Source organism: Emydura macquarii, unplaced genomic scaffold (genome assembly GCF_026122565.2).
Source record: "Emydura macquarii macquarii isolate MOO-44397 ecotype Brisbane River unplaced genomic scaffold, CSIRO-AGI_Emac_v2 contig_3470, whole genome shotgun sequence".
Classification (NCBI taxonomy): Eukaryota; Metazoa; Chordata; order Testudines; family Chelidae; genus Emydura; species Emydura macquarii.
This window is the reverse complement of record NW_027133607.1, coordinates 535,665-563,160: the sequence shown is the minus strand read 5'-3', so window position 1 is coordinate 563,160 and position 27,496 is coordinate 535,665. Positions and strand designations below refer to the sequence as shown.

Below are 27,496 nucleotides of genomic sequence, written 5' to 3'. Positions count from 1 at the left end.
AAATTGAATTTCATCTGCGATTTTGTTGCCGAGTCACCCAGTATAGTGAGATCCCTTTGTTAGTCTTCGCAGTCTGCATTGGACTTGACTGTCATGAGTAATTTTGCATCATTTACAAATTTTGCCACCTCACAGTTCACCCCCTTCTGCAGATCATTTATGAGTATGTTGAACAGCACAGGTTCCAGAACAGATCTTTGGGGGGCCCTGCTATTCCCATTGTGAAAACGGACCATTTATTCCTACCCTTTGTTTCCTATCTTTTAACCGATCCAGCAGAGGACCTTCCCTCTTGTCTCATGACTACTTAGTTTGCTTAAGAGTCTTTGGTGAGGGACCTTGTCAAAGGTTTTCTGAAAGTCCAAGTACACTGTATATCGACTGGGTCACCTTTGTCCACATGCTTGTTTACACCCTCAGTGTGCAGCAATTCTAATAGATTGGTGAGGCAGGATTTCCCTTTACAAAAGCTATGTTGACTTTTCCCCTCAACAAATTGTGTTCATTTATTTGCCTGATAATTCTGTTCTTTACTATAGTCCCAACCAGTTTGCCTGGTACTGAAATTACTGATACTGAAACCAGAGGTGATCCTGGCAATTGCAGGCTGGACCCTTTTTAAAAAAATCAGTGTTTCATAGTTACCCTCCAGTCATCTGGCACAAAGTCTGGTTTAAGAAATAGGTTACATACCACAGTTAGAGTTCCAGAGGGGTAGCCGTGTTAGTCTGTATACAGCAAAAACAACGAGATATCCTTGCTTACAGACAACCCCCCAACCTGAAGCAAATACTCACTAGCAACCATACACCTTACAAGAAGGCCATTCTAGGAACCTATCCCTGCAACAAACCCCGTTGCCAGCTCTGCCTTACACATCGACTCTAATGACAGCATCACTGGTCCTAACCATATCATTCACACCATAAGAGGCTCATTCACTTGCACATCTAGTAATGTTATATACGCCATCATGTGCCAGCAATGCCCCTCTGCCATGTACGTTGGCCAAACTGGACTGTCACTACGCAAAAGGATAAAAGGACACAAATCAGACCATAAAAAATAATTACATCCATAAACCAGTCAGAGAACAGTTCAATCTCCCAGGTCATTCTGTCACTGACTTGAAAGTTGCTATTTTATTACAAAAAAACTTCAAAAACAGACTTCAAAGAGAAACTGCTGAGCTAGAAATCATCTGCAAACTTGACACAATCAAACTGGGTCTGAATCGAGACTTAGAATGGTTATCTCATTACAAGAAGTAATTGCCTCTGAGCACCCATTATCACCTCCTAGGCAATGGTTGTAATTAGGCCTCAAGTACCCTGATTTCATCCACCCCCCCATTGTTGTCACTTCCCTTGGATATGTATATGTTGCCTCCTATATATGTTGCCTCCTGTATATCTCTATCACTTGCATCTGAGGAAGTGGGCTGGAGCCCACAAAAGCGTATGCCTGCAGAAATTAAATTTGTTAGTCTTTAAAGTGCTACAGACCTCTTGTTGTTTTTGCTATACTACAGTTAGTAGTTTTGCAATTTCATATTTTAGTTCCTTCAGAACTCTTGCGTGAATACCATCTGGCCTGGTGACTTCTTATTGTTTAACTTATCAATTTGTTTCAGAACCTTTTCTTTTGACACCTGAGTCTGGGACAGTTCCTCAGATTTCTCACCTAAAAAGAATGGCTTGGGTGTGGGGAACTCTCACATCCTCTGCCGATGCAAAGAATTCTTCTTCTTCGAGTGATTGTTCATGTCCATTCCACTATAGATGAGTGCATGTCTCCGTGCATGGTTCCCGGAACTTTTTTCCCCTTAGCAGATCCCGTAGGGCCGGCTTCAGCGCCCCCTGGAGCCCCGCGCACATGCCGCGGTATATTTCTTTCTGCCCGTGATGGTTGCTGGAACTAGCCTTGCTCTCAGCAAGTACCATTCCCCTTCTTCGAATTTGTTTGTTATTCTAAGTAGTTTAGTTAGTTAAGTAGTTGTTAAGTGTTGTTAGAGATAAGGCAAGTCCCTGTGGGGACTTAGAGCGGCAGGGCTATGCCCTGGTCACCAGGATTCAAGCCGTGTGCTTCCTGTGGGGAAAGCCTTCCCGCTCAGCGACCCTCACGACCGCTGCCTTAAGTGCTTGGGGGAGGCACACAGAAAAGACAAGTGCAAGATCTGCAGGGCTTTTTAACCGAGAACTCAGAAGGACCAAGAAATCCAGTTAAAATCCCTGCTAATGGAGGCAGCGCTCCACCCAGCGTCCGAGCTGGCCTGCTCCACCTCTGCACCGAGCGTGACCTCGGTGCAGAGTGCACTGCCAGCACCGGCCTTGACTCGGCACCGAGCAACATCGCTGGCACCGGCCTCAACTCAGCACTGTGCAACATTGCCGGCACCGAGGAGGAAGAAGGCGAGCGTGGACACTCCCCTGCACCATCGGTACGGGCAGGGTCGAGTACAGAGATGCACCGAACTCGACCCATCGAGACTCTTTCTCCCCGATTCCTGGGAGTGGGAGAGTGCCCCTGCCGACACCGGAGGCTTTTCAGGCTACAAGAGCCTTGTTGGCCTTGCCTATACCACCTCCGCCGCTCGCCCCCCCCCTTCCGCCGAGGGAGAAGGGGCTGGTGTCGCGGGGGAAATCTGCGTTGTGTTCCCCTGAAGGGCAGTGGAGATCCCCGGTATGGGGAGGAAGATCTCCCACCGGACGGCCACCAGGGGTAAAGCGAAGACGCTCCCCCAGCAGTCGCTCCAGGTTGGCGTCGTCGAGCCGGCCTGCTTCGACTCAGGACAAGGAGTCTCCCTCGTGGCGCTGACGTCAATTACCCGAACCGGAGGCAGCGCAGGCTGGGAGGCAGCACTAGTCGAGGTCTGCCAGGAGGCGCTCGGACAACTCCTGCTCCAGATCCCCGGCACCAAGGAGTTCGCCCGCACCGAGGCGACGCAGAACCCGGTCGCCATTGGAGGACCTGGCACCGCACAGTCCACGACGCGGAACCCGGTTGCCGTAGTCTGGCTCAGCACCACAGAGTTCAGAGTGGTGCCAGTCTCGGTCATTGAAAGGCAAGCGGCATCGGAAGTCATCGGTACCGAGATGACACTCCAGTACCTCTAGCTCTTCAGAGCGCACCTCTAGTCATTGGCACCGCTCATGGTGACAGAGGCAGTCCTCATCGTCCTCCAGGTCGGAGGCGTCGAGAGGATGGTCCCTGGCATGGAAGGGCACCCGGGACCGTGGACGTGCACCGCCGGCCCAGTGTCTCGGGGTCTCCCAGGGGGGACTGTCGTCTGGAGAGCCAACACACCCACAAAGCATCACAGCCTGTGGCGCAGTCAGCCCTGGGTTGGCCCCAGGGTCAATGGCCGCAACAAAGGCCTTATTGGGCCCCATGGGGTATCCAGATGGGACCGGGGCCCCAATCTATCCTGTCATCGGGGGTACAGTCCATGCCTCCGGCACAGGAGAAGGCCCATAGACACCACTCCTCGGATGACGAGTCGGACCAAATGGAGGAACCCTCAATGGGTGCAACCCTTCGTCAGGAGGGGGAGCACCTGCAGGACGCGCCTCAGCAGTCCTCTTCCTCCTCACCGGACGAGGCAGTCTCCCAGGACCACATGGCGCCACTGGAGGATTTCAGGGCACACCAGGAGCTGCTCAAGAGGGGGTGGCCTCCAACTTGGGGCTGGAGGTGAAGGAGTTGGAAGAGGCCGCTGATAGCCTCTTTAATGTGTTGGCGGCGGCTGTCCCAGCGAGAGTGACCCTACCAGTCCACGAAAGGGTCCTCAAAATCGTAAAGGCCCTGTGGCAAACCCCTTCCTCAATTGCCCGTACGTCAAAGGTGGCCGAGAAAAACTATTATGTCCCAGCCGAAGGGTTCAAGTATCTGTTTACTCACCCCGCCCTGGGACTCCTGGTGGTAGACACGGCCAACCAGCGGGACAGGCAAGGCCAGCCAGGGTCCACTCCCAAGAACAAAGACAACAAAAAGCTGGATTTGTTTGGGAGAAAGGTTTATTCCATGGCAAGCCTGCAGTTCAGGATTGCCAACCATCAGGCCCTCCTGGGCAGATATAATTTCAACTTTTGGGACTCCCTCAGGCAGTTCGCTGAGGCCCTATCCCAGGACCAGGCCGCAGACTTTACCACCATCGTGGAGGAAGGAACCACGGTGGCTAGGGCAGCGCTCCAGACGTCCAGTGACGCTGCTGACTAGGCGGGTAGGGCCATAGCCTCCGCCATCTGTATGTTAAGGTGCTCGTGGCTGCAATCCTCGGGCCTGTCCCAGGAGGTGCAGCAATCGATTCGGGACCTCCCCTTTCACGGGTCGGCCCTATTCTCTGACCAGACCAATGCGAAGCTGCACAGTCTGAAGGACTCTAGGGCCACTGCACAGTCTGAAGGACTCTAGGGCCATGCTTTGCTCCCTGGGCCTGTACGTGCCACAGTTTTCCAGGTGTCAGTCACGGCCCCAGGCGCAGCAGCAGCCAAGGCCTCCACCTAAGCCCTTTGATTCCTGTAGAAATAGGAACAGGAATAGGGGGTTTAGAAGGAGGAATCAGCCCGCTCCTCGGCCCTCTGCGAGGAAGCTATCTGTCTGTGGAACTTTGCCGTGAGGCATGATTTCCACTTGACTGCATCTCACCTCCCGGGAGTGAGGAACGACGAGGCGGATTGCCTCAGCAGGTCGTTTCTACCCCACCATGACTGGTTGTTGCACCCGGAGGTAGTGACTACAATCTTTCAGAAGTGGGGTGTTCCCCAACTGGACCTATTCGCATCGGCCTGGAACACGAAATGCCTGAGGTTCTGCTCGCTCTGGGGTCACGAGACTGGGTCGATTTCCAACGCGTTCCTTATCAACTGGATGGAGACAGTCATGTATACGTTCCCACCCATTCCACTCCTGCCCAAGGTCCTGCTGAAAATAGAGGGACAGGGCGAACGTTATACTCATCGCTCTGGCCTGGCCGAGACAGCACGGGTTCAGCATGCTGCTGGACCTTTCGATCGCCCCGCCTCTGGAGCTCCCGAGGCAGCACGACCTTCTCTCCCAGGACCATGGTCACCTGTTGCACCTGGACCTGGACTCCCTGCACCTCACGGCCTGGAGGCTCTGTGGCTGATGGACGGAGAAAGAGCCTGCTCGACGCAGGTCCAACAAGTCCTGCTTGGCAGCAGGAAGCCTTCCACGCAGGTTGTATATCGAGCTAAGTGGAGGTGGTTTACCTGTTGGGCGGAGTCCCTGGGGTATTCCGTCCAGCCTCTCACCTATACAGGCGATCCTGGAGTACCTGCTCCAGCTAAAGCTCCAGGGTCTGACGTTGGCCTCGTTGATGGTTCACCTGGTGGCCATTTCAGCCTTCCATCAGTCGCTAGAGGGGAGATCGCTGTTCTCCCATCCCATGTCGGTCAGATTCCTCAAGGGGGTGAAGAGGCTTTATCCGCAGGTCCGTGACCTGGTGCCTCCCTGGGATCTCAACCTGGTCCTCTCGAGACTCACAGGCACTCCTTCGAACCCATGGCTTCATGCCCTCTGCTCATGCTTTCATGGAAGGTAGCCTTCCTGGTGGCCATTACCTCAGCTAGGAGGGTCTCCGAGATTAGGGCGTTGACCTCGGAGTCCCCTTATACAGTATTCTATAAGGATAAGGTGCAGTTGAGGCCGCACCCAGCCTTCCTGCCCAAGGTGGTTTCCCAATTTCATTGTAACCACGATATTTTTCTCCCCATGTTTTTTCCCAAATCGCATGGTTCAGAGGAGGAGAGGAGATGGCATTCACTGGACATGAGACGAGCCCTGGCCTTCTGCATCGAGCGTACAAAGCCGTTCCGGAAATCGATGCAGCTCTTTGTCGCAGTGGCTGACCGGATGAAAGGATCACCTGTCTCCACCCAGCGCATCTCCTCGTGGATTACATCATGTATCAAGTTCTGCTATGAGCAGGCGAGGGTACTGCTTCTGGGAGCCATCACAGTGCACTCAACCAGAGCTCAAGCCTTGTCTACAGCCTTCCTGGAGAGAGTGCCCCTGCGGGACATCTGCAAAGCTGCCTCCTGGTCATCTGTGCATACCTTCACGTCCCACTACGCCATCGTCCAGCAGGCGAGAGAGGAAGTTGGATTTGGCAGAGCAGTGCTGAGGGCAGCTCACCGGTATCTCTTACCCCCGTCTAAAGGTATTGCTTGTTAGTCACCTACAGTGGAATGGACATGAGCAATCACTCTAAGAAGAAAACAAGGTTACTTACCAGTAACTGATGTTCTTCGAGATGTGTTGATCATGTCCATTCCACAGCCTACCCTCGTTCACGCTGCAGAAAGAAGGGACTGAGGGGGCATAGGGCCGGCAACGCCTCATATACCACAGTGTGTGCGTGGGACTCCAGGGGGCGCTGGAGCCAGCCCTACGAGATTTGCTAAGGGAAAAAAAGTTCCGGGAACCGTGCATGGTGGCATGCACTCACCGATAGTGGAATGGACATGAGCAACACATCTCGAAGAACGTCAGTTATTGGTAAGTAACCTTGTTGTTTAGCTTCTTCACAATGACTTTGGCTTCCTTAAGTGCTCCCTTAGCACCTCGATCCTCCAGTGGCCCCACTAACTGGCTGGCTGGCTTCCTGCTTCTGATGTACTTAAAAACATCATAAATAAAATTGCTGGTAGTTTTGTGTCTTTAGCCAATTGCTCTTCAAATTCTTCCTTGGCTTGCCCTAATATACTTGTACACTTGACTTGCAAGTTTATGCTCTTTTCTGTTTTTCTCACTAGGATTTGACTTCCAATTTTTAAAGGATGCCTTTTTGCCTTTAATTGCCTCTTTTTCTTCTGTTTAGCCATAGTGGCATTTTTTTGGTCCTCTTACTGTTTTGTTTTTTAGTTTAGGGTATTCATTTAGCTTGATCCTCTATTATGGTGTTTTTAAATAGTCTCCATGCAGTTTGCAGGCATTTCACCCTTGTTACTATTCCTTTTAATTTCCATTTAACTAGCTTCCTCATCTTTGTGTAGGTCTCCTCTTTTAAATTAAATGCTACTGTGGTGGGTTTCTTTGGCATTTTTCCCCTTGTAAGGATGTTAACCTTAATTACATTATGGTTGCTATCAATGGATGGTTTGGCTATATTCGTCTTTTGGACCAGATCCTGTGTTCCACTTAAGACTAAATCAAGAATTGCCTCTTGTGGGTTCCAGGACAAACTGCTCCAAGATGCAGTAAATACGTGGATTGTTTAACAATACAAAAGAGTTAATTATGAAAGATATATTCACAGATTTATGTTTACTTAAACCCCTGGAAGGAGGAACAAGGAAACTACATGAGACCACTATTTTGTTGAAATCTCTGAATAGTGAAGCGCTTGTATTAAAATAGACATTGCTAGACAGTAGGTGTGCTGTGACAACTGCACTGTGTACCCAGCGTGATCATTTCACTGCTACCTTGTCTCGACCACCTGCCCCTGTTGGTTTTCACTATCTGTTTTGTCTCATCAGGTGCTGAGATGGTAATCTCTTTGGGGCAAGGACTCTTTTCTCTATTATTGTGTACCATGGGTAGCACAGTGGGGCCTTGATCCCTGATTAAGGCCTGTAAGAGCTACTACAATACAAACAATAATATTGAAGATAAGCGGTCCTCTATTTTGAAGAGCTAATAAAATGGTTTGGGGTGGAAATATCTTGGATTGTGCTATACACACTTGTTTATCTGTGTAAGCTTAGCCACCTTACATGTAACCATATATATTTTGAAACTAACAAATCAATTTTTTTTCTTTTCAGTTGTTTTTGATGTGTACAGAGACAGCATGGTAAGTGAATAATGGCTCATATTATTGGCATATTCTTTGATTTATAATTTATATTCTATGGAAATTCTGATGCTTCCTAAGTACTACAGAGGTGAAATGAATGTTGGCTTCAACTTCCTGGGAAATACCGCGATGACGGGTGAATTCAAAGTATCTAGAATTTTGATTTAGCATTCCATTCTGCAATTGTTCTATTATATTATCAGGTCCTGTTGACTTGAGTATATCTAACGGATCTAAATATTCTTTAACCCGTTCTTTCCTATTTTGGCTTGTTCCTTCCCTCTTGTTGTTAATATTGTGCTAAGTATTTGGTCACCATTAAACTTTGTAGTGAAGACTGAAGCAAAGTAGGCATTACACCTTAGCTTTCTTGATCTCATCCGTTATTAGCACTCCTTTCCCGTTAAGTGGACCTATACATGCCTATCTCTTTCTCTGTTCCTATTGTATTTATAGAACCATTTTGTGCCTTACCTTTTCTTATTTTGTCTATACATGCTTGTTTACTTTTGTACTGCTCCTTAGCCATTTGTCCATGTTTCCATCCTTTGTAGGATTTCTTTTTGATGTTCAGGTCATTAAAAGAGCTCCTGATGGAGCCATATTTGCCTCATACTGTTCTTCCTCTATTTCCTTTGCTTTAGGATAGTTTTCTGTTGTGCCTTTAATATTGTCTCTTTGAAAAACTGTCAGCTCTCCTGAGCCCCTTTTTCTCTTAGATGTTCGTAGGTTAGACACCATTCAGGTAGGAAAGTAAGATGGGTGGGGTGTGCATGTGTGTCCTATGCCAATAATGTTTGTAATTCTTTTGCAAATAATTTTCTCCAGAGAATGAGAAGTTTATCTTTAAAAGTATGTACCTGCAGTTTCAGCTGTATTTGTCTGATAAATACATAGCCTTTAACAGAATCTTTGATAAGACTTAAAATAATAATTGATGTTTAATGGTATCTGCCACATTCTGGGGTGCAATCCAGAACAGTGTGGGGTTGTGTCATCACTTGCCCTGTAATCTTAGGTAATTTGAATGCTCTGCTGCTGTGGCGCTCAGCCTGGGCACCAACAGGCAGCAAGCAGACAAGCACTAGTATCCTGAGTGCGCAGCCCTGGTTCAGGACTCTGACCCCAGTAACCTGCTTACAACACAACAGTCCCACCCTGGTTTCCACCAGTCCTAGTTATTACTTGCAGAGGTGACCCCCACACACCTCCGAATTGTTACATCTCTTTATGGGATCCCCCAGGCCAGACCACCCTGAAGCTGGCAGGAGATGACCTTAAAAATCACACCCCTGTAGAGTGCATTACCCCATTGTGCGGAGAAGCTCAAAGACTTTATCATATTGCTTACACACAAGAAGGCTGAGGACAGATTGCACAGACAACCTTAATCTGGCATTTTCTAACTTCTTTGTGCATAGCTTTTCAGCCTCAATTGTTTGTGTGTAAGAGAAACTACCAGTGCTGAGAAGTTCCTAATAGAAGAGAAGGGAATGGGTTAGACTTCACTGAACTTCACTTGAGACTGATATTATTTGAAGGACTCTGCCTTTTGCTGCAATCTAGAAATTATATTCTGAATTGTACAAGAGTGTGTCCCTTACAGTTGTGGAGAAAAGCTTGAAAACATGCACCCTAATGGCTCAAAAACTAGAAAGCAAACCAAAAGGACGCTTTTTAAAATCTCATTATTTGAACCAGTTGTGATTTTGCAAGGAAGAAGGAGTTTGACTCACAATGTTCCAGCAAATGGAGTTGGCACTGGTGATTTCATGTGCTGATTCCTGATTCTCAGCCTCTCAATGACTGATATGTAGAGAGAGTTTCTGGGTTTTATATTTATACAATGACAGTGCCAAAAATAGGATCTAAACAGATGTGTATGTCTGGATGGAAGTAATTCTTGTATCAATGCATCCAGTCAACACCCGTTACTTTTATGACACTGGTGCCTGAAGTCAGCCTAAAAGCTAAGCACCGCTAAGGTATAAAACCTAGTTACCCAACCTAATTAAGATGGGGGGAGAGAAAAGGGAAATTTTACTTATCACAGTCAAGTCAATGAGCAGAATTTTTCAAGTCTGGCCAAATTCAGCTTGTAGCTGCCTTATCTTGTAACTTGCAGACAAAGATTATTTAAGTGCAAGATTTTAATCCTGGTGATCTTGGACAAAAAGCATTTTTTCCTTCCTCTATCAAGTTGATATAGCTGTGTGCATGTAGCTCTTAATTATTTGTGCAAATTACATGCAGCCCTCATGCTCCCGGCAAACTGTCAGTTCGTTCCTTGGTGTATCTTCACCCCTGCTTGTGTGCACACCTTCAATGCTTGCCAATGTATTATTCAGTGTGTGAATTATAGGTGCTGAAATGGTGTTGAGTGTTGTGTAGCTCAATCAGTTTCCAAAGTTTGTGCTCCAGATCAACGTGGTTGCATGGCAACCTCACCTGTAAATGAGACGCGCCCAGCTTCTCCCTACTTAAAGCTCTTTCCACTGTAAATATCTCTTGGGCGTGTGTTTGTTTATTTTTTTGCAAGGGCTGCAACATTTGGAAGAGTAAGAACCCTGTAGGTTTTCTGTAGCGTGACTGAAAACAGCGGAGAGGCTGCCGCAAGTCCTAGTCATTTGGTAGGAGGCTGGAATTTGTGTGTCCATAGATTGGTATAACTTGAATGTATCTGTTCTAGGCAAGCTTTCGTATATCTTCTAATACAGCGTATGTAAACTCAGTACAGTCCCTTTGCGTATACTCTCTACTTATACTGTTACTCACTCACTCTAGGGCACCACATCTTTACCCTTCCATGGGCTTAAGATGTAACCCAATTAATTTAGGCATCCCCACCCTTTCCCAGTTCCTAGGACTTGGGGCAAAAGGCACCTACTCATACCCACTTCCTAGAGCTCGGGGTGTAATCTTCTGCAGGTTTACAGGGCCTTTTACCAGGAAAGAGCCTTACACAGTAATGTCCTTAACCTCTATCTATTAACAGTTACCAAAATAGAATACACATGTTAAGCATACAACGCTCACCACTCCCCATAATGCAGATTAGCTTTTCCTGGTGGCCGGTCAGGATCAGGTCATCTGGAGCTCTAGCTTCTGCACGGTATAATTGGCAGGCTGTTGAGGTCTGGCAGCTCTGGTTCTTCGGCTGTATCCTGGAGTTAAGTTCCAAAGAACTTCCTTTTGGACCCTAGTTCATATAGTTATAACTTGGGTCCTCCTTAGCTATACCTTAACCAATCATTTTAAACGAAAGTAGTACAAGACAGTATTTTTCCCCAATCCTAGCCCATTACCAAACAATTCTTTAACCAATTTTTTAACCCACCACCTTAGTTAATTTAAATCTTGCAAAATTAGTTATGCAACTGACAGAATCAGATAGATGCCATAAAGATAAACAGTAAAGAAGGCAAAACAATACAGTATAGATTTCACAATCACAACTGTTGATAAGTGATTCCTTGCCAGACAGAATGCTAACAAAGTGGTCTTTAAACATCTTAAGATCTGTTTTTTATCTGATGGCGGGCAGTATTAGGACAGGAGCATCTCCTTAACAGCCCGATATTACATAGTTTTGTTGCAATTTAGATGGAATGTCAGGATGGGACTCCCTGCAATTTAGCTCAGGGCTGCTATCTCTTAATCTGACTGCTGTTTTTACTGAAGAAGAAGGCCTCAGACCTTACAGTACTGATTGATATTCTCTGCTGTGCTGTGGCTTCCCTAAGCTCAGTCTTGTCAGTTCTTGGCGAGGGTTGCCAGGTGTCCAGTTTTCAATCAGAAAGTCCTGTCAAAAAGGGAACCTGGCAGTGTCCGGTCAGTAACCTGTAGTAACCAGCCTCTGCCACAGGGGGGGTGGGAGAGCAGCAGCAGCTGCTGGATCCTGGAGGAACTGCTCCCTGCTCAGCTGCAGTGCTGACACCTGAGGGAGAGCAGTGCCTGGCTTTTGGATGCGGCTCCAAGAGGTAGGTACCAACGCTGCCACTGGAGGGTGGGGGATCCTGTCTGCCCCCACCTCTGTCCCCTCCTTCCCCCCTGTGCTCCAATTGCCCTGGCCCTGCCCCCTTGCTCCGGGGACCAACCCCTGCCGTGCCCCGATTGGGCAGGCAGACTGCGCATCATCTCCTCCTACTCTGGGTCTGTAGGGAGCAGGTGAGTCTCAGGGTAGGGGAGGGTGAGCGGTTTTGGAGGGGAGGAGGAGTGGGAGGGAGAGGAGTGACCAGGGGGCAGGGCCTTGGGGGAAGAGGCAGGGCTTTGGGGAGAAGATGAGGGGTGGGATGGGGGTGTTGGGTCTTCAGCAGCTAGAAAGTTGGCAACATTACCTGGCTTTGCAGGCCAGTCAGCTTTAAGGGATACCCATTCTAACACCATCTTTAAAGCCAGATGGTCTCCAGAGCCAGGCACTGGAGAGGCTATGCCCTCTTAAGTCTTAATTATGTGTAAAGCACTTTGATCCTTAGATGAAAGTTATTAGAGAACTGCAAAGGGTTGAAATGAAGATATTTCAGACCATTGTTAGTTCACGACTCTTCTTTTTAAATTTTAAACTAATATGTGGGCTTCATTGCCCCATGTATACTGTCATTGTGGGCGTAAACACGTGCGGCTGAAATTAGGGAAATGTGACCATTGACTTTGCAGGTTATCTTTATTAACATGACACATCTTATCTATCTTGTAACTTCCTTTAAATGTTCCTATGTTATAGCTACTTCCTTAAAGCAGTATGCTTTGTATTAAAATAAAATGAATATTACCATGTTATAATAGACCTACTTGTGTACATTTTTAGGGTACTAAATACATAGCATGTGTTATTGTTTGTTTCCCCTCATATACAAAATATTGCGTATGTTAATTTCACTGTTGTGAAATAACACTCTTGCGGTGTCTTTGCTACACAAATGGATCTTCAGAAAGTTGTCAGGTATAGTCTTGCGGCTACATTGTTTGAGAGCATAGCCTCATCTTCTATCTTTGAAGAAAAATGTATATATGCTTGCCTAGTAACCACTCAGTATTGAGGCACCCAAACTCTGGGACACCAAAGGTCTCCTTAGCATCTTACCAAGAGGCAGAGGGACACACCTAACATGTAGGCAAATGCTCATAAATGGTTTTATCAAAAACAGTTGCATACAACTCGGACATACAAGCAGTTAAGTGACAGGAGATTGCTAATACTGGAAGCCTGCAGTTAAATAGTTTTATGTTTGCTCTATAGCTGCAGGGGAAAGTTGTATTGGATTATGTTTTAGGGCCTTTGGCTTTACTTTGGGTTTCCTAAAGTCCTGTTTTTCCTTCTTCGTCTAAGACAGTTTGGTGACTGAGATAGATGCATTACTTTTAATAAATCTTCAGAGAGACTGAAGGGAAGTGTTTTAGATCTGTTCATTTTTTATGTCTTCTCCCACCAGTTTGCAATTACCTAAGTTCAGTGGGGATATGAGAACAACTAAAGGAGAAGCCTTGGGAATTGTTAGAGGTTGTGAAGGCATACTGACTCTTCCCTGTCTCTGCAAGAAGAGGAAAGTGCTGTTATGGTGTGACCTCAGTTCTTGCTTTTCACCAGTCTCACAATTTACCTTTTGAGATTAAAGCCTCTGCAATGTAAAACTCCCTAATGAACTGATTGCAACTTAACTTTTCATGTGCATTTTACATGTGTTTAACAAGAAAATCCCCATGAAGGCTCACCCTTTTAACAGGCTGAAAAATCTCAGAGGTGGGGGAAAGATCCTCTGAGCCCCAGAGGGAACTTTACCAGCCATTGCCTGCCTGTGAAACACAAACTGGTTCATTAGCTTGTTTTCCAACATGGTAGGAATCCAAATAATGAATTCCTCTTCCTGATGTCATGGAATTGACAAGATGCCCTGATGATAGCAAAAGCAAAACATCATTATAATTAGAAGAGCTGACTATTTGGGAAGAGAAGCAGAGGGGTTGAAAATGGTAGCCAAGGTGATGCAAATAGTCTGCTTCTGGAGTGCTGCTCTGGTGGTAGTGTCGCAGCTCAGCAATGCAAAACACCTCTGCTTCTTTGGCTGTTGTTTCTTGTAGAAGGGTGAAGTGTATGTCTCTGCAGCTTGCATTTCTCATCAATAAACTTTAGTTCTCTTGAGTGCGTTATGGTTTCAGTACTACCATTTGCCATAGTGAGCTTGTGCTCCAGCTTCTTGAAGCTTCATTTACTTGTAGTATGATAATATATGTCACGATCTTACAATGAGGGAGACTCATGAAAAGCTGTGAGAAATGGGTTCCATTTCTGTCTCCTATTTTCCAGACCAGCAGGGCCTACGAGGCTGCATTGGCAGTATGTTAAACTAGTAGCTGGGAGGGAGTGGGAGAGAAAATGTCATGTTGCTCACCAACCAGGATGGGGCTCAGAAGGGATTTTGAAGGAAATGGATGGCCGCAGGGTAGAGTATTAAAGGTGGAAGTTGTCAAATGTATCAAGGATATTGAGGCCTGGTGTACACCTACACTTAGATCAGCATAGCTAGTGCACTCATAGGAGTGAAATATCCACACTTCTGAGTGCTATAGCTGTGCTGACACATCAATAGAAGAATGCTTCCATCAACCTAGTGACTGTCACTCAGAGAGGTGGAGTTGCTACAGTGATGGAGAAACCCCTTCCATCTTCTAGGGTGACCAGATGTCCTGATTTTATAGGGACAGTCCCAATATTCGGAGCTTTGTCTTATATAGGTGCCTATCATTCCCCACCCCATCCCAATTTTTCACACTTGTTATCTGGTCCCCCTTCTTCCGTCGCTGTAGTCTGTGCCGACACTATGGGATTACAACAGCATATCTACAGCACCATGCTGTGCCGCTGTAGCACCTGTAGAGTAGACTGGGTCTGAGAGGAACTCCTTCTTATAGTCCTAAAGAAAGAGGACCCTGCTGAAGTGGAGGGAAGGAATAGAAAATTAAATGTGCCATGACCTAAGTAGCTATGTAGTCTTTTGTTTCAAATTGCATTGAATTATGGCTCTGGTGAATTAAAGAAACCAACAACCTTGGCCCCTCAAATGAGGTGCATACAACATTTCTTCTGTTTGGTAAATCTAAGTTTGTATATGATGCCTAATTTGAGCGAACTCATGCTTCATTACAATCCAATTTGTTTTAAATATCAGAGTAGGTAAGATTTTACTGAAAAGGAAGGAGTGCTTATGGTGCTAGCTTGAAACCTGAGAGATCCATGTTCAGTTCCCTCCACAGAATTCCTGTGTGACCTTGGGCAAGTCACCTTCGTCTCTTTGTGCTTCCATTCCCTGTCTATATCATGGGGATAATAGTATGTGTTTACCTCACAGGGGTGTTGTGTGGATAAATGCGCTAAGATTGAAACACTCAGATATTATAATAATGGCTACATATACATAGCTTAGATAAATGCAGGTTATTCTTTAGTTAAATTTTCTGCCAGAGGGGATCATGGCGACAAAGATGCCTTGCCTTCCAAATGCTTAATCAGGGTTTGATTCCCACCCAGTGAAGCACTAGATTCTGGAAATAAGCGAGGATAATTAATCAAATGGAAAAATTTACCAAAGGTCCTGGTGGATTCTCCATCAGTGGCAATTTTAAAATCAAGATTGGATGTTTGTTTTTTCCTAAAATATCTAGTTCAAACAGGAATTATTTCAGTGGAGTTCTATTGCTTGTGCTATGCAAGAGGTCAGACTAGATGGCCACAAAGATCCCTCCTGGTCTTAGAATCTATAACTCTAAATGCCTTTCAACTTGAAGGGTCCCAAATTATTTTATAAACTATGCAGTATTCCTGAAATGCAGCCATCTCTGGGGTGGAAAGCAGCCAACATGCAGACTGTCACTGTACAGCACTGTGTTTCTTGTAGAACTAGTGAGAGGAGTGGAACTTCTGGCAAAAGACATTTAAGTCAAATCTCTATTGTCACCCAAAGTGCTAGGAGATCTCTAAGATTTATGCAGAGCAGAGAGAATCCCTGTAAAGTCTAATCTGAAAGATCCTTCTATAGGAAACTGCATAAAATTTAGCTCAATTTACTTGACCTGTTTGACCTTTTATGAGAATTACTCTAGCGGCCCAGGAATTATGTTTTTTTGTTTCCATCCTTAAGCAGATGATAACTTTTCCTCTGCTCTTATTTCACACTCTCTCTCATTTGTTGATACTTTATTTCCTTCATTGTTGTATTGCAGGGCAAAGTATGGTTAATCGATTTTAACCCCTTTGGGAAAGTAACTGACTCGCTGCTGTTTACGTGGGAAGAATTGACATCTGGGAAGAATTTGAAAGGTGACCATAGTGAAGGGGAACCTATGGAACAGGTGAGGAAATATGGTAAAGAATAAGACTGCAGTGTCAGAGAGGTGGACTTAGGTAACTCAACAGGTGATCTAACCTCTGATTTTTTTTTATTTATTTATTTTTTTTAACTTCAGTGTATTTAGGATGTGTTCCAAAGCCTGTTAAAGTCAGTGGATGCATTTCCATTGACTTCAGTGAGCTTTATATCAGCCCCATATGTTGTAAATTCCTTCTGAGGGGGATCTATCTCCTCTTTGTCTGTATGCTATTCAAGCTCAATACATAATTTTGTTCAGTTTTAAATGCAAAAATGGGGCTTCTATCCTGCAGCTTTGTCTTAGGAGGTAAGAAATTCTCCTGTTTCCCTTTGTTCACTTTTGTCCCGTTATTGCTAGTTATTTTTACTTGTTGCACCTTAAAGAATTTCTTTTTACTCCTTGGTATTTACCCTTCAAATATTTGTCCATTTTCTTCATCACTGAATCAACCTTGGCTTCTTTCCCGGAATGTTTAATTTAATCGCCCTAGCTCCAAAACTGTGTTTGTTTTTCTCTAAGCCTCCCACTACCCTGTCTCTCTCCCTTGTACTGAGGAGCCGACACCGAAGTCTAATATTGCTAGTGCAGCCTCACTAGAACTGTACAGAGGGGCTCTCATCTCCCTGCTCCATATCGCAATTCCTCTGTAAAACCAAAATTCTGTTAGCAGGAAAAACCCTCTTCATTTATTGGTGCTTTGGTGTCCTTCCCATGTGAGTAAAACTTAACACTCCGTTCATCCAAAACCGATGCGATTCATGGAGGGAGCATTTAAAATGGCGGTGGAAGCAATCCATTAATATATGGCCCACCTGATATGAAAAGGTTTGAGAGCAGCTGCGTTAAAAGATACGACTTCTTGGTTTTTTATTATCTGAATAATTCGGAGTGCATTGTGTCCAAGGAGATGTGGTTTAGCTATTAGTCAGTCTTTTGGGGTTTCACCTATCTCGTGTGTGTGCACCAAATGCTTTGTCCAAGTGTACACTGGAATGAAAAGTAGAATGGTTTATCTTGTTCACATTCCAGTTCAGCAACTAGACCTACCGATTCTGGGTAAATTGCTGCATCTCTCTGCTTCCATGTATAAAATGAGACAATGGAACCTGCCTCATCAGGTATCATGCAGAACACTTTGAAGATATAATGTGCTATAAAGTGTTACATACTTTTTACACACACTGTTAAACTAAAAGTGATGTGGGGCTACCCAGAATTTATGGCTAGCAATGGAAGCTTACTTTTTTTTTAAAATTTCAGCAAATATTTGCTGGATAAGTCTTGACCTTAACTTTGGCAGGATTTAACTTGTAAATATGGGTTTAAATCAGAAGCCCTTACTAAAGGGGGATTTAAGGCTCTTGTTGCTAGAGGTTATATGCTTTATCCCTGTGTTCAGATAGGCTTTTTATTTGAGGGCCCAACAGCCTTATCTAAAGTTTATCATGAGAGAGGGAGTCCAACCGTCATGGCACTGTTACTTCTTATTTACATAATGTATTAATACAATGAGAATCCTACTGGAGGCTTGAGGTGTGGAAAAGACCTTTATCTGAATATTTAATAGCATTTTAATTTCTGCTCATAAATGGTCAGGGTTTGGGTTTTTTTATAGGAAACCCTAGTATCTGTGAAGGCTCCTGTCATGAGGTAACTCCTGCCTGAAATGCCCTCCTGCAGCAGGTCATGGCACAATAGTTGCACCTGCATCAGTTTCCCTTTCAGAGTCCTGTGTAGCTTCATTGGAAGCTTTCTTGCCTCAGTGTATCTCCCTCTGCTGCTCTGTCGTCAGCCCTCTCCAGCCTTCTCTGGCTTAGGAACATTGGCGGGCTAGCCTTCCACTGGCTTCCATGATCATTTCTTCCTCTTTTCATGGAGGACCTGCAGAGAGCTTTTTGCTCTCTGTGGTTTTCCCCAGAGACCTCTTCCGGTCTCCAATTCCCAGGCAGCTGACACCAGCCCTTTTCACCACAGGACCAAGAGGCTCTCACCTGCCCATTTTGCTGACTGACCCACTCCGTTGTCAGGCTGTCTGGCAGCTCTGACTCACCAGGTCTCGCTCCCCTCTAGGGCCCAGGTGCCCTCTTTTAAGCCCAATTAGGAGGCAGCTGATGAGTCACAGGTGCACTGGCCCTACTCCATTTTAAAGCTCCAGTGTCACCCTGTTATAACTTCATTTTTAGTATACTGAATAAACTCAATAGCAGAGCAATTGAAACAGTCTGATCCCTAGTTTAAAGACATGAGTGTGTTTAACTGAAGCTAGACACTTTATGTTAAGGTGTTTTAACCTGTGTTTCTCAAAGGACTCTCCAGCATTCCGCTGTACAAACAGCGAAGTTACTGTCCAGCCTAGCCCTTACCTGAGCTACCGACTGCCCAAGGATTTTGTAGATCTTTCTACCGGAGAAGATGTTCACAAACTAATTGATTTTCTCAAACTGGTAAGCCAACTGCAATGGAGAGATTTCCGATCATGGGGTCTGGAAAACAGGAGCACCAAAAGCACATGAAATTATGTTATTCTGATACAAAAGGATTGAAGTACTCAGCTGGTTTAAAAAAAAAATCTCATTTGTGTGCACACAAACAAAAATAAAAGTGAGAAAGAGAGGTGAGCATGATGAGAGTAGTGATTTATTGATTTTACTTGTAATAACCAAGAACCAACTATCACTTCATTATTGCCTTACCTTAGGCAAAGCTACTACCTAATCTAGAATATGAAAGTGTTACTGGAACACATGCACGCTTTTTTGTTTAAAGATAAATATAGACTTAGTGGGAATGTGCTGTTTGAGTGGCTGAAAGTTACAGATTTGAAGTTTAATACTAAAATAATTTCATAATGTCACAAAAAGCTTTGAACACTTTCAGCAGTTTTTAGTGCAGACAAACTTAAGTTTCCCAGTTCTTTTTACAAGAAATATACTACATGACTTGTTTATATCTAAAATGATCTTTCTGCCACCATTCAGTACTTCGGGCAATTGAAAGGCCAAAAATAGGGTTCCATACAAGAGCAATTAAATACAACCAGGCCCCCAACCACTCTCAGCTTTGTAGGTCAACACAAACAAATCAAATTCCACTCAAAAGCTGCAGGCTACAGAACACTAGTGTAATGTGCTGTGTGAGATGCACTTTTTATGTGTTACTTGTCTTAGACTGTAAGTCTCTCAGGGCAGGGATTGTCTGTATTCTCTGGATGCTTATATATAATTTTAAAAAAAGGTGCTTTTCCCAGTCTAGTTTGCAATGTTCCACTACTTCCATTGGAAGACTAATCGACCGTCCAACAGTTCTTGCTATCAGAAATCTTTTTACATCCATTGTAACTTCCCCCTTTTCACTTTCATCCCTTTATTTCTAATTACACTCCTTTTGTATCAACAAAAATCTTCTCCCTTCTTCCTTACCAATTGTGAAGGGATCTAACTCTCTGTCTTCGACATATTGAGGGGCAAGCAAAGTCCAAGGGTTTGTTTGGCATCAGCCAACTGTAAGACTCCAAGTATCCCCAATATTACCAATCAACATTTATCCTTAAAATACATTTTTGATGGAAAATTCCCAACTAGCTTTGCTCAGTTCTCAATGTATACTCTTGTCGCCAGGCTTGTCAATCTCTAGACAGCTCAGGCTTTTCCCTGAAAAAGAATAAATCTCTGGTCTGACCTTCTGATGAAAATTAATTAGTCATTGGCCCTTGGGCACACTGATAGGGCTAAATAGGCCCTCAGTCTGGTATAGATTGAAGTCTCATTTAGCTAAATATTTAATTGTCGTGAATCCTCTCAATAGAGAAATATAATTGAGGAGCCATGAGTTGAATGGCACTTTATAATGTGGCTTTGAAGAGCACAGTCATTTTACCCAAGCCAATGACTGGGTAATGATTAACACTTGAAGTCACCTCTCCAGCTGTGCATCCTTACAAGTCCTGATTGTATCGGAGTGTAAAATGGAATAACTTCAGTTCACAGAAAAGTTCGTAGCCAGGGAGGGTAGCAGTGTTAGGTGTTATCATAATGGCCTAACAATGACTCTCTTGTCTTAACGTCTGCTAATCACATATATTGTGATGTTCAGCTATGATCTAGAAGGATCAGATATTTGCATCTAGAATCAGTAATATTGAGACTTAACTGAAGCTTGCTAAAAACCCTAAAAAGAGTTATGAGGAAAGAATAGATTGCGTTGGCCTAGGACCAGAAGAAAACCTTTACTAGATGCCTTACTGAGTGTGGAGGGGTGGCATTATGAAAAATATGCAAGTGCAGCCTGCCCCAAAGACTAAGCGACAAGCCAAGCCCATTAATCCGATTGATGCACTATCACAACGCACAGTCAACCTGTGGAGCTCCTTGCCAGAGGATGTTGTGAAGCCCAAGACTATAATGGGGTTAAAAAAAGAACTAGATAAGTTCATGGAGGATAGGTCCCATCAATGGCTATTAGCCAGGATGGGCAGGGATGCAAAACCATACTCAAGTGTCTCTAACCCCTGTTTGCCAGAAGCTGGGAATGGGCGATGTGATGGATCACTTGATGATTACCTGTTCGGTTCATTCTCTGAAGCACCCGGCATTGGCCACTGTCAGAAGACAGGGTATGGGCTAGATGGACCGTTGGTCTGACCCAGTATGGCCATTCTTAGGTTCTTACGTAGTTTTTGCAGTGCATCTATTTCTGAGGTCTGCCTATCTCAGGTGTGAAAGTCAGCATAGGGAGATTTTGCATTGAGGTACCTAGATACCATAGTGATGAGACTTATGAAAACCTGGATTCTTGGTGGTAGATCATCTGCTTTGTAATGTGATACCACTAGCAGCTTGTCAAAGCTAGAGACTTTCCAGTTTCAGGGTGCAATGCAAGATGCACTTGCATGGTCAGATTTTTCTTTGGTGGTGGATATTAGTGTTACCCTGGCTGTAATTCTCAGGTTTCCAGAGTTCTTATTTAGGGGAGCATTTTTACTGTTCCGTTGGTGCCTTATTTAAGATAACAGTATCTAACACTGATATTAATTTTCCTATTTCCTTGACAGAAAAGAAATCAGCAGGATGATGAGTGAGGAACCATGAAGTATAAGATGAAAGTTAAAACAAGAAATTCAGCTAATTAAGGCTACATAATAGAAAGCTTTTCAACAGCCATCAATTTAAAGAGTTACCTGCTTTTTATATTCATCTGAAACAACTGAAGGAGATGCAGATCCGATGTGTGTGTTGGTTTAATAAATACAAATTTTAGGAAACCATTTCATTATGGTGACGTACACTCGCCTGTGTTGTATGATCCATCCTCTTTATGTTCCAAGTTAGATGCTTGTACAAGTGTCCCAATGTAAGCAAGTCAGGGTCTGCCTACAGCTAGTAATTGAGTCCCCAGTCTTCAAGATCGTGTGCACTTTCAGGTGTACTGAAATTGTAAGACTTTCACTCATGCCAGTACATCCTACAGATTTAACTCGTGTGCAGTCAAAATATCAAGTATCCCTGCTGCTTAGAAACTGGCTATTTTAAAGCACAGTCTGGTTCTAGGAAACAAAGACAATTCCTGTCTTCTCCTGTGTAATGTTTTTTAAATTGTAAATTTCATTTGTTTTGTGAGCACTTTTGTTGCTTTTTATAGAAGAGAAGTTTGAGAAAAATTAAATTTTGTCTCAGTAAAGATCACCGATAGTATATTTCATTTTAAAGAAAAAATAGATTTAACCCATTAATGTTTGCTAAACAATTTACCAACAAATATGGGTTTTGAAACCCTGAAAGCACTGATATTCTCAAGACTCAGTGTAAGTCTCAAGCCATCAGCTGTAGCTTCATACAAAAAAGTCAACCTGTGATTTTTAAGTGTGGACTCAGTTCTGCTCTTATTGCATCCAGGGGCCAAAATCTCGGACCTGGATGGGAAAATGATTGGCCATGTAAATTATGATGGATTTAGATTAATTTGGCACTTCAGCCCCCTCTAGTGATAGGAGGCAGCTTGATGCAGTGGCTGTGGAGCTGGAAAACCTTGGTTCTTTTCCCAGCTTTGTTACCAACTTGCCAAAATGTCAAATAATTGGGGTAGTTCCATTTTTGGGTATCCAGCTGGATAGGTGGGGCCTTATCTTCAGAAGTGCACAGCACACTCCTCTCCAATTGATGGGCATAGGAGATGCAGATGCTTGATGGCTCTGAAAATCTGATCCTACTTTGTCTCAAACTGGCCATCCAAAAATCAACTTTTTTAAGAAGTTTAGTCCTTTGCCTCGCTGTCCCTCAGTTTTTCTGTAAAATGGGGATAATACTTAGAAAACTGGTCACTACTTATCCCCGTGTGGTCTTAGTTTTGAATGAACACTACTTGTGACATAGGGCCATACAGAGTATACATCCTGTTTACCATAGATACGCTTACCAAACAGGCATCTTGAAGCTTGCTGTCTTTGATTTGGGGACAGTAACAGACAATGGCTCTTGCAATCTGAAATTACAAAATGCATTTCTTCTTTTTTGAGTGCTTGCTCATGTCCATTCCATGTCAAGTGCGTCTACACCATATTCAGTGGTGCCAGAGATTTTTCCCTCAGTGTTATCTTTAGGGTCGGCTCTAGCACCCTCTGTAGTGGCGCACCTATGTGCCGGTATAAGAGTTGCCATTTAAGCATCAAATATTGCTATGTCAGGTAGGAATCACTTTAAAAAAAAAAAAAAAAAAAAAGTTGAAGGAAATGCTCAGAAAATTCATACATCCCAGTAAGACCATCTGAATAACACAAACCATAGAATTTCACCCAGGAATTCCTGCATTAAGTCCATAACTTCTGGTTGTGTTTGAGCATGCCTATAAGACACCAACGTTGACTTAAAGACCTCAAGTAATAGAAATCCACCCCCAACTCTTTGTAAATGCCCATGATTAATTACCCTCACTATTTGTCTTCAGCTTCCAGCTATTGGATCTTGTTATAACTTTTTTTGCTAGATTGAAGAGCTCTATTCTCAGAAGCTGCACTGTAACACTCAAAAGGGAGGGTCATAACATTCTTCTGAAGGTACTTACAGACCATGTGAAAAATTAATGATCATTCTTGTTTTGGTTGGACAAAGGTGTGCGGGTGTCAGTAACATTACATAAAGCTGCCCTAAAACAATTTAATCCACTCCGATCCTCTATTTGAATATATACGGTCTACTTCACATGTAACTGCCCCATTAGTCCTAGGTCATGTCATAGTGTGATGAATTGCTACACATAACCATGATCAATTACTGAAATACAATAATCCAGTTCATCAGGCCCATGCTCATGAGTGAATAATCCCATTGACTACGCATGTGAATGAGGGCTATAGGGTCAGGTTCTTACATTATACAATTACAAACTTATGCAAACAGTATTTTAAGTTTGAAGTATATAGTAAGTATAAGGAAATTATTGGAGAAGGGAGGTAGGTGCATGCAGGATAGTTGTACAGACAGTCAAAAGACACTTTGCCAACTAGTAACGTTCTATAAGATGGTGGGACTTGCTCAGTGTCTGAGCTTGCATCATCTCCATGGGATGGTCTTCATTCTTGGATTGCAGTTCTTCCCAGAGTGCTAAAGAAAATGTTCCCCGTTAGGCCTCAGTCAATAGTAGCTGTGTTTAATTTCTCAACTAGATAGCAGTCTTAACAGTATTCCACTGAACTCCATTAAAAATATTACATCTTTTAAAAAATGACCAAGCATAGTTACTCCCATTAAGGCATACTTATTTAATGAAGAGGATTCTGATGAATGTAGCCTTACTGTGCTATGGGGGCTTTCTTGTAGTTGCCTTGGCTCATATGCTTTCCTAATATCTTCCTCATCTTTCCTAATCCACCAATCCAATGGTTTGATTAATCTCAACATCAGAAGAAACAGCAAAAATAATATTGAATTGCAGTAGAAAAACCACCTTGCTCTGTACAATGTTTTACATTCAGATTTGCTGATTTCACTTCTGTGTGTGCTGGTCTGGAAAGGGAATTATGGATGAGGGAAGTATTCTCCCCACTGTACCACCTTCTCTGGCAAAATGGATACCACCTGTTGGACTCTAGTCACCTTATATGGCCATAAAGTTATCCTCATGAACATATCTGACATTCTCAGTCAGGCACTCTGTTTGTATAAATTTTCCACATATCCTTCTGTGCCCATGTATGGCTGACACCCAGGACACCATAGTAAGCATTGCTGGAACCCAATGAGACACAGTTAAGTGAGAATATAGACATTAGGATAAAAGTCACAACACAGCCTTTTATTGGCTTGTTGTCATAACATCCTAAAGAATGTGGTATCTCCTAATTTGTCACTGTGTAAAGGCTCTTTTGGTAGGTATAGAGGATATCTATCAGACCCTTTGCATGTATTGAGATCTTGGGTAGCATTTTTACTATTAAATACTTTAATTAGAGTAGCACACAGAGGATCAGGGCCCTATTATGTGTGATGCTCTGCAAACAGAGTGTTTGAGTTGCTTGTCATCTTATGACGGATGGGGGAGAGGAGGACAGATATGTCCTGCATACACATACATGCACTTACTCTGTTTTGTATTTTATAATATCAACTTTCCCAACTGCCCCTCAGCCTATACCCATCCTTGGGGAATTCTTGTAGATGTTAGTGGCAAAAAGTTTGCTTAGAGAGGGTAAAAGCTTTACAGATCAATTCCATGTGTAAGGCACAGCAGAGGAAAGCATGGATCTTTGTAGAAGGAGGAGACAAGCTGTCAGCACTGGCATCATTGGTTGAGTGGAAATGGGCAAACATAGATAAAAATAGAATTTGCTTCCTTAGTACACATTTAAGCTAGTTCCCTTTCACATGCTGAAGCAACTCGATGTCTTTTCTAGCTAGAGGGGAATGACATCTGCTCGCATGGCAGCCAAAATGTAAATAAGTAAATCAACCTGGCAACTTGCAAAAATCTTCATTCTGAAGTGGCAGAGTCATGCAAATAGGGCTGTGGTTGGAGAGCATTTCTTTTCAAAGCTATTGTTTTAGGAAATAACAATGGAATAGAATACATGTTTTTGGGTCTGAGGGAGATGGTGCTTAAAAGTATAATTGAGGGGCTACAGTCACACCACTTTTGACACAATGAACCCTTGATAAATCCTAATGACAGGCTTCATATCAGAGTGCTTTAAATGAGTTTAGATCATTTTTACACTATATACATTTTAGGCTTAAAGTGTGGTTATTCAACAGTATCCTGAAACTCCTTTTGAAATCTGTTATTGGGGGAGGGGGTGAGATTCTTTGCGGTTTTTGTTGGTTTTGTTTTAAATAATGGAAACGAAACCAGAAATTGGATTTGTGTAGTTCCTTTGTTACTGATGAATTTTGTTCGCTGCCTCAGAAGAAAACAGCCTTCAATGTCATATGCTAATCCTGAGACTAGATGTAATTAAAGTAGCATTTATTGCGTATCACAGTTCTTGTTTTCTGGGACGTTATTTTCAATTACACTACATATTGCAAAGTATAAAGTATGAAAGGTACTGTCTAAGACTTGCATGATACTTATCACTGTAGTAACTGAGAATATCCCAACTCACTTAAAAAAATCATCTCATCTTCCTCCATCTGCAGGAGTAAAATTTGAAGACATAGAGTGTGCGGGCGGGTGCCTGGGTGTTGGGGTGTGTGCATGTGTAAGTGGACATGACTAACTGTGTGAAGAACCATTGGGGGAAATGTTAAATTGAAGAAACGTTTTCCACTGAATGTGTCACAGTGAGACCGAGGCTCCTAAAACACTGGAACATTTGACTTTAGGACTTGCGTGAACAGCTATTCACCAGGAGTTAATTATGCAAATTAAAGGTGCATCAGAGAAACTGCTCTCCTTCGCTCAACCCCAGCTGCTCCTGATCCCATGGTCCAACAGCTGGGATTGGCCCATCTCCATGTGCTGCTCTTACAACATGCTCCAGCAATGTTTCAGTGATATCTCTGCCTTCTTTCCATCTCAGCTCCTAACATTAACTATAAAAAAGCCGCCATTTGTACATTCACAAAAAGCTGGGCATAATTTCCAGGTACCAGGTCACACGGACAGCAGCAGTGCCAGGGTCCTCATATGCTGCCTTGCTAGGGTATCTGAGCCCTGAGCTACCATGAACAAGCATGGTAGTAAAGATTCCATATCTATTCAGTCCTTAGCCTCTCTGCGGAGACTGCCAACAAGTGGTTACGTGGGTTTTTGTGCTGTGGGCGCTGGTCCCCTTGAATTTTGACTGAGATCCTCGACTCATTTCCCATAGGCCACTGAACACTCCTCAGCTAGTAACAAGCGTCAGTTCCTTACCCCAGAGATGCCGTATCTCAGATGAGAATACATTGTACAGTAATTTTATTCTGCGGGCGAGTTGGCATCCTTGATGTCCATTGAGAACAATGAGAGCTGTTGGATTCGGAGCACCTGGGAAGGTTTGGCCATAAGGGCCTATTGCTGAAGTCCGTATTCGAGCAGCACTCCCACGGACTCCAGCCGAAGACAAGAAGCAGCACTGAAGAGTTCCCAGAGTGTCTCTGCAGCAGTGGGTGTTTTGCCTGACTCGGGATTTCAGGACTGGCTGCCGGGGAGAGGTAGCAAGATGTAGCTAGAGCATCAAATCCTTCTTGTGGTGTTTCTTCAAAGACCATCTGAGACTGAGAGAGGAACAAGGAATAAAGGGAAGTGAGGACAGAAACACACATGCAAATGACATCCCCCATCTTCCTCTTTCAGCTCTGTTGTGTTTGGCGGGGGAAGAGGGGTTGTTTGACCTGAAAAGCAGCTGACACAACTGGGCTGGCGGAAGTGTGTGAAATAAAAATTCCAAGGTACTCTAGGACAACGACTTTGAGCTAAGGACCCCGTCTGAAACCCCTTCCCTGTCAGTAACCCTAGTAAAGTCAATAGGACTGTTTTGAGTAAAGGCTAATTATTTATATTAGGGTTTGCGTGACTGGGCTCTAAATTCTATCAACACAACTACGGAAGAGGGCTAGAACTTGTCAGTAGAAATGGTTTACTATGGGCAACAGTACATGGCAGGAGGGAAGAGCCACTTTTAAGGGGAAGCTGTTCCAGTGGCGTACCGTGGCTCTCCAGGAGACTCTGGCTCCTGAGGGCCAACACTTACATTTGCACACCCCTCCTCCGTCAGCGGCGGTGCCCCACCGGGGGGAGGGGAGGGCGGGGGTTCTGCGAGCCCATTTCCTGCTCTCTCACCCCCTGCTGTCAGGGTGGCAGGGAGTGGGAGTGACGGGGCAGATGCCCCTGGGCCAC

The 27,496-nt window shown here is 44.2% G+C and overlaps 1 protein-coding gene across 1 annotated transcript in view; it reads left to right on the top strand.

Moving 5' to 3' along the window:
- CDC123 (cell division cycle 123) overlaps window positions 1–25,654 on the top strand; it is a 69,740-nt gene extending 44,086 nt beyond the window's left edge. The window contains exons 10-13 of the mRNA XM_067535013.1: window positions 7,791–7,819; window positions 16,040–16,168; window positions 18,493–18,630; window positions 21,237–25,654. Coding sequence (XP_067391114.1) covers window positions 7,791–7,819; window positions 16,040–16,168; window positions 18,493–18,630; window positions 21,237–21,263 — 323 coding nt within the window. The 3' untranslated portion in view covers window positions 21,264–25,654. The remainder of the gene's footprint in view (window positions 1–7,790; window positions 7,820–16,039; window positions 16,169–18,492; window positions 18,631–21,236) is intronic.
- Window positions 25,655–27,496: the final 1,842 nt, after the last annotated feature.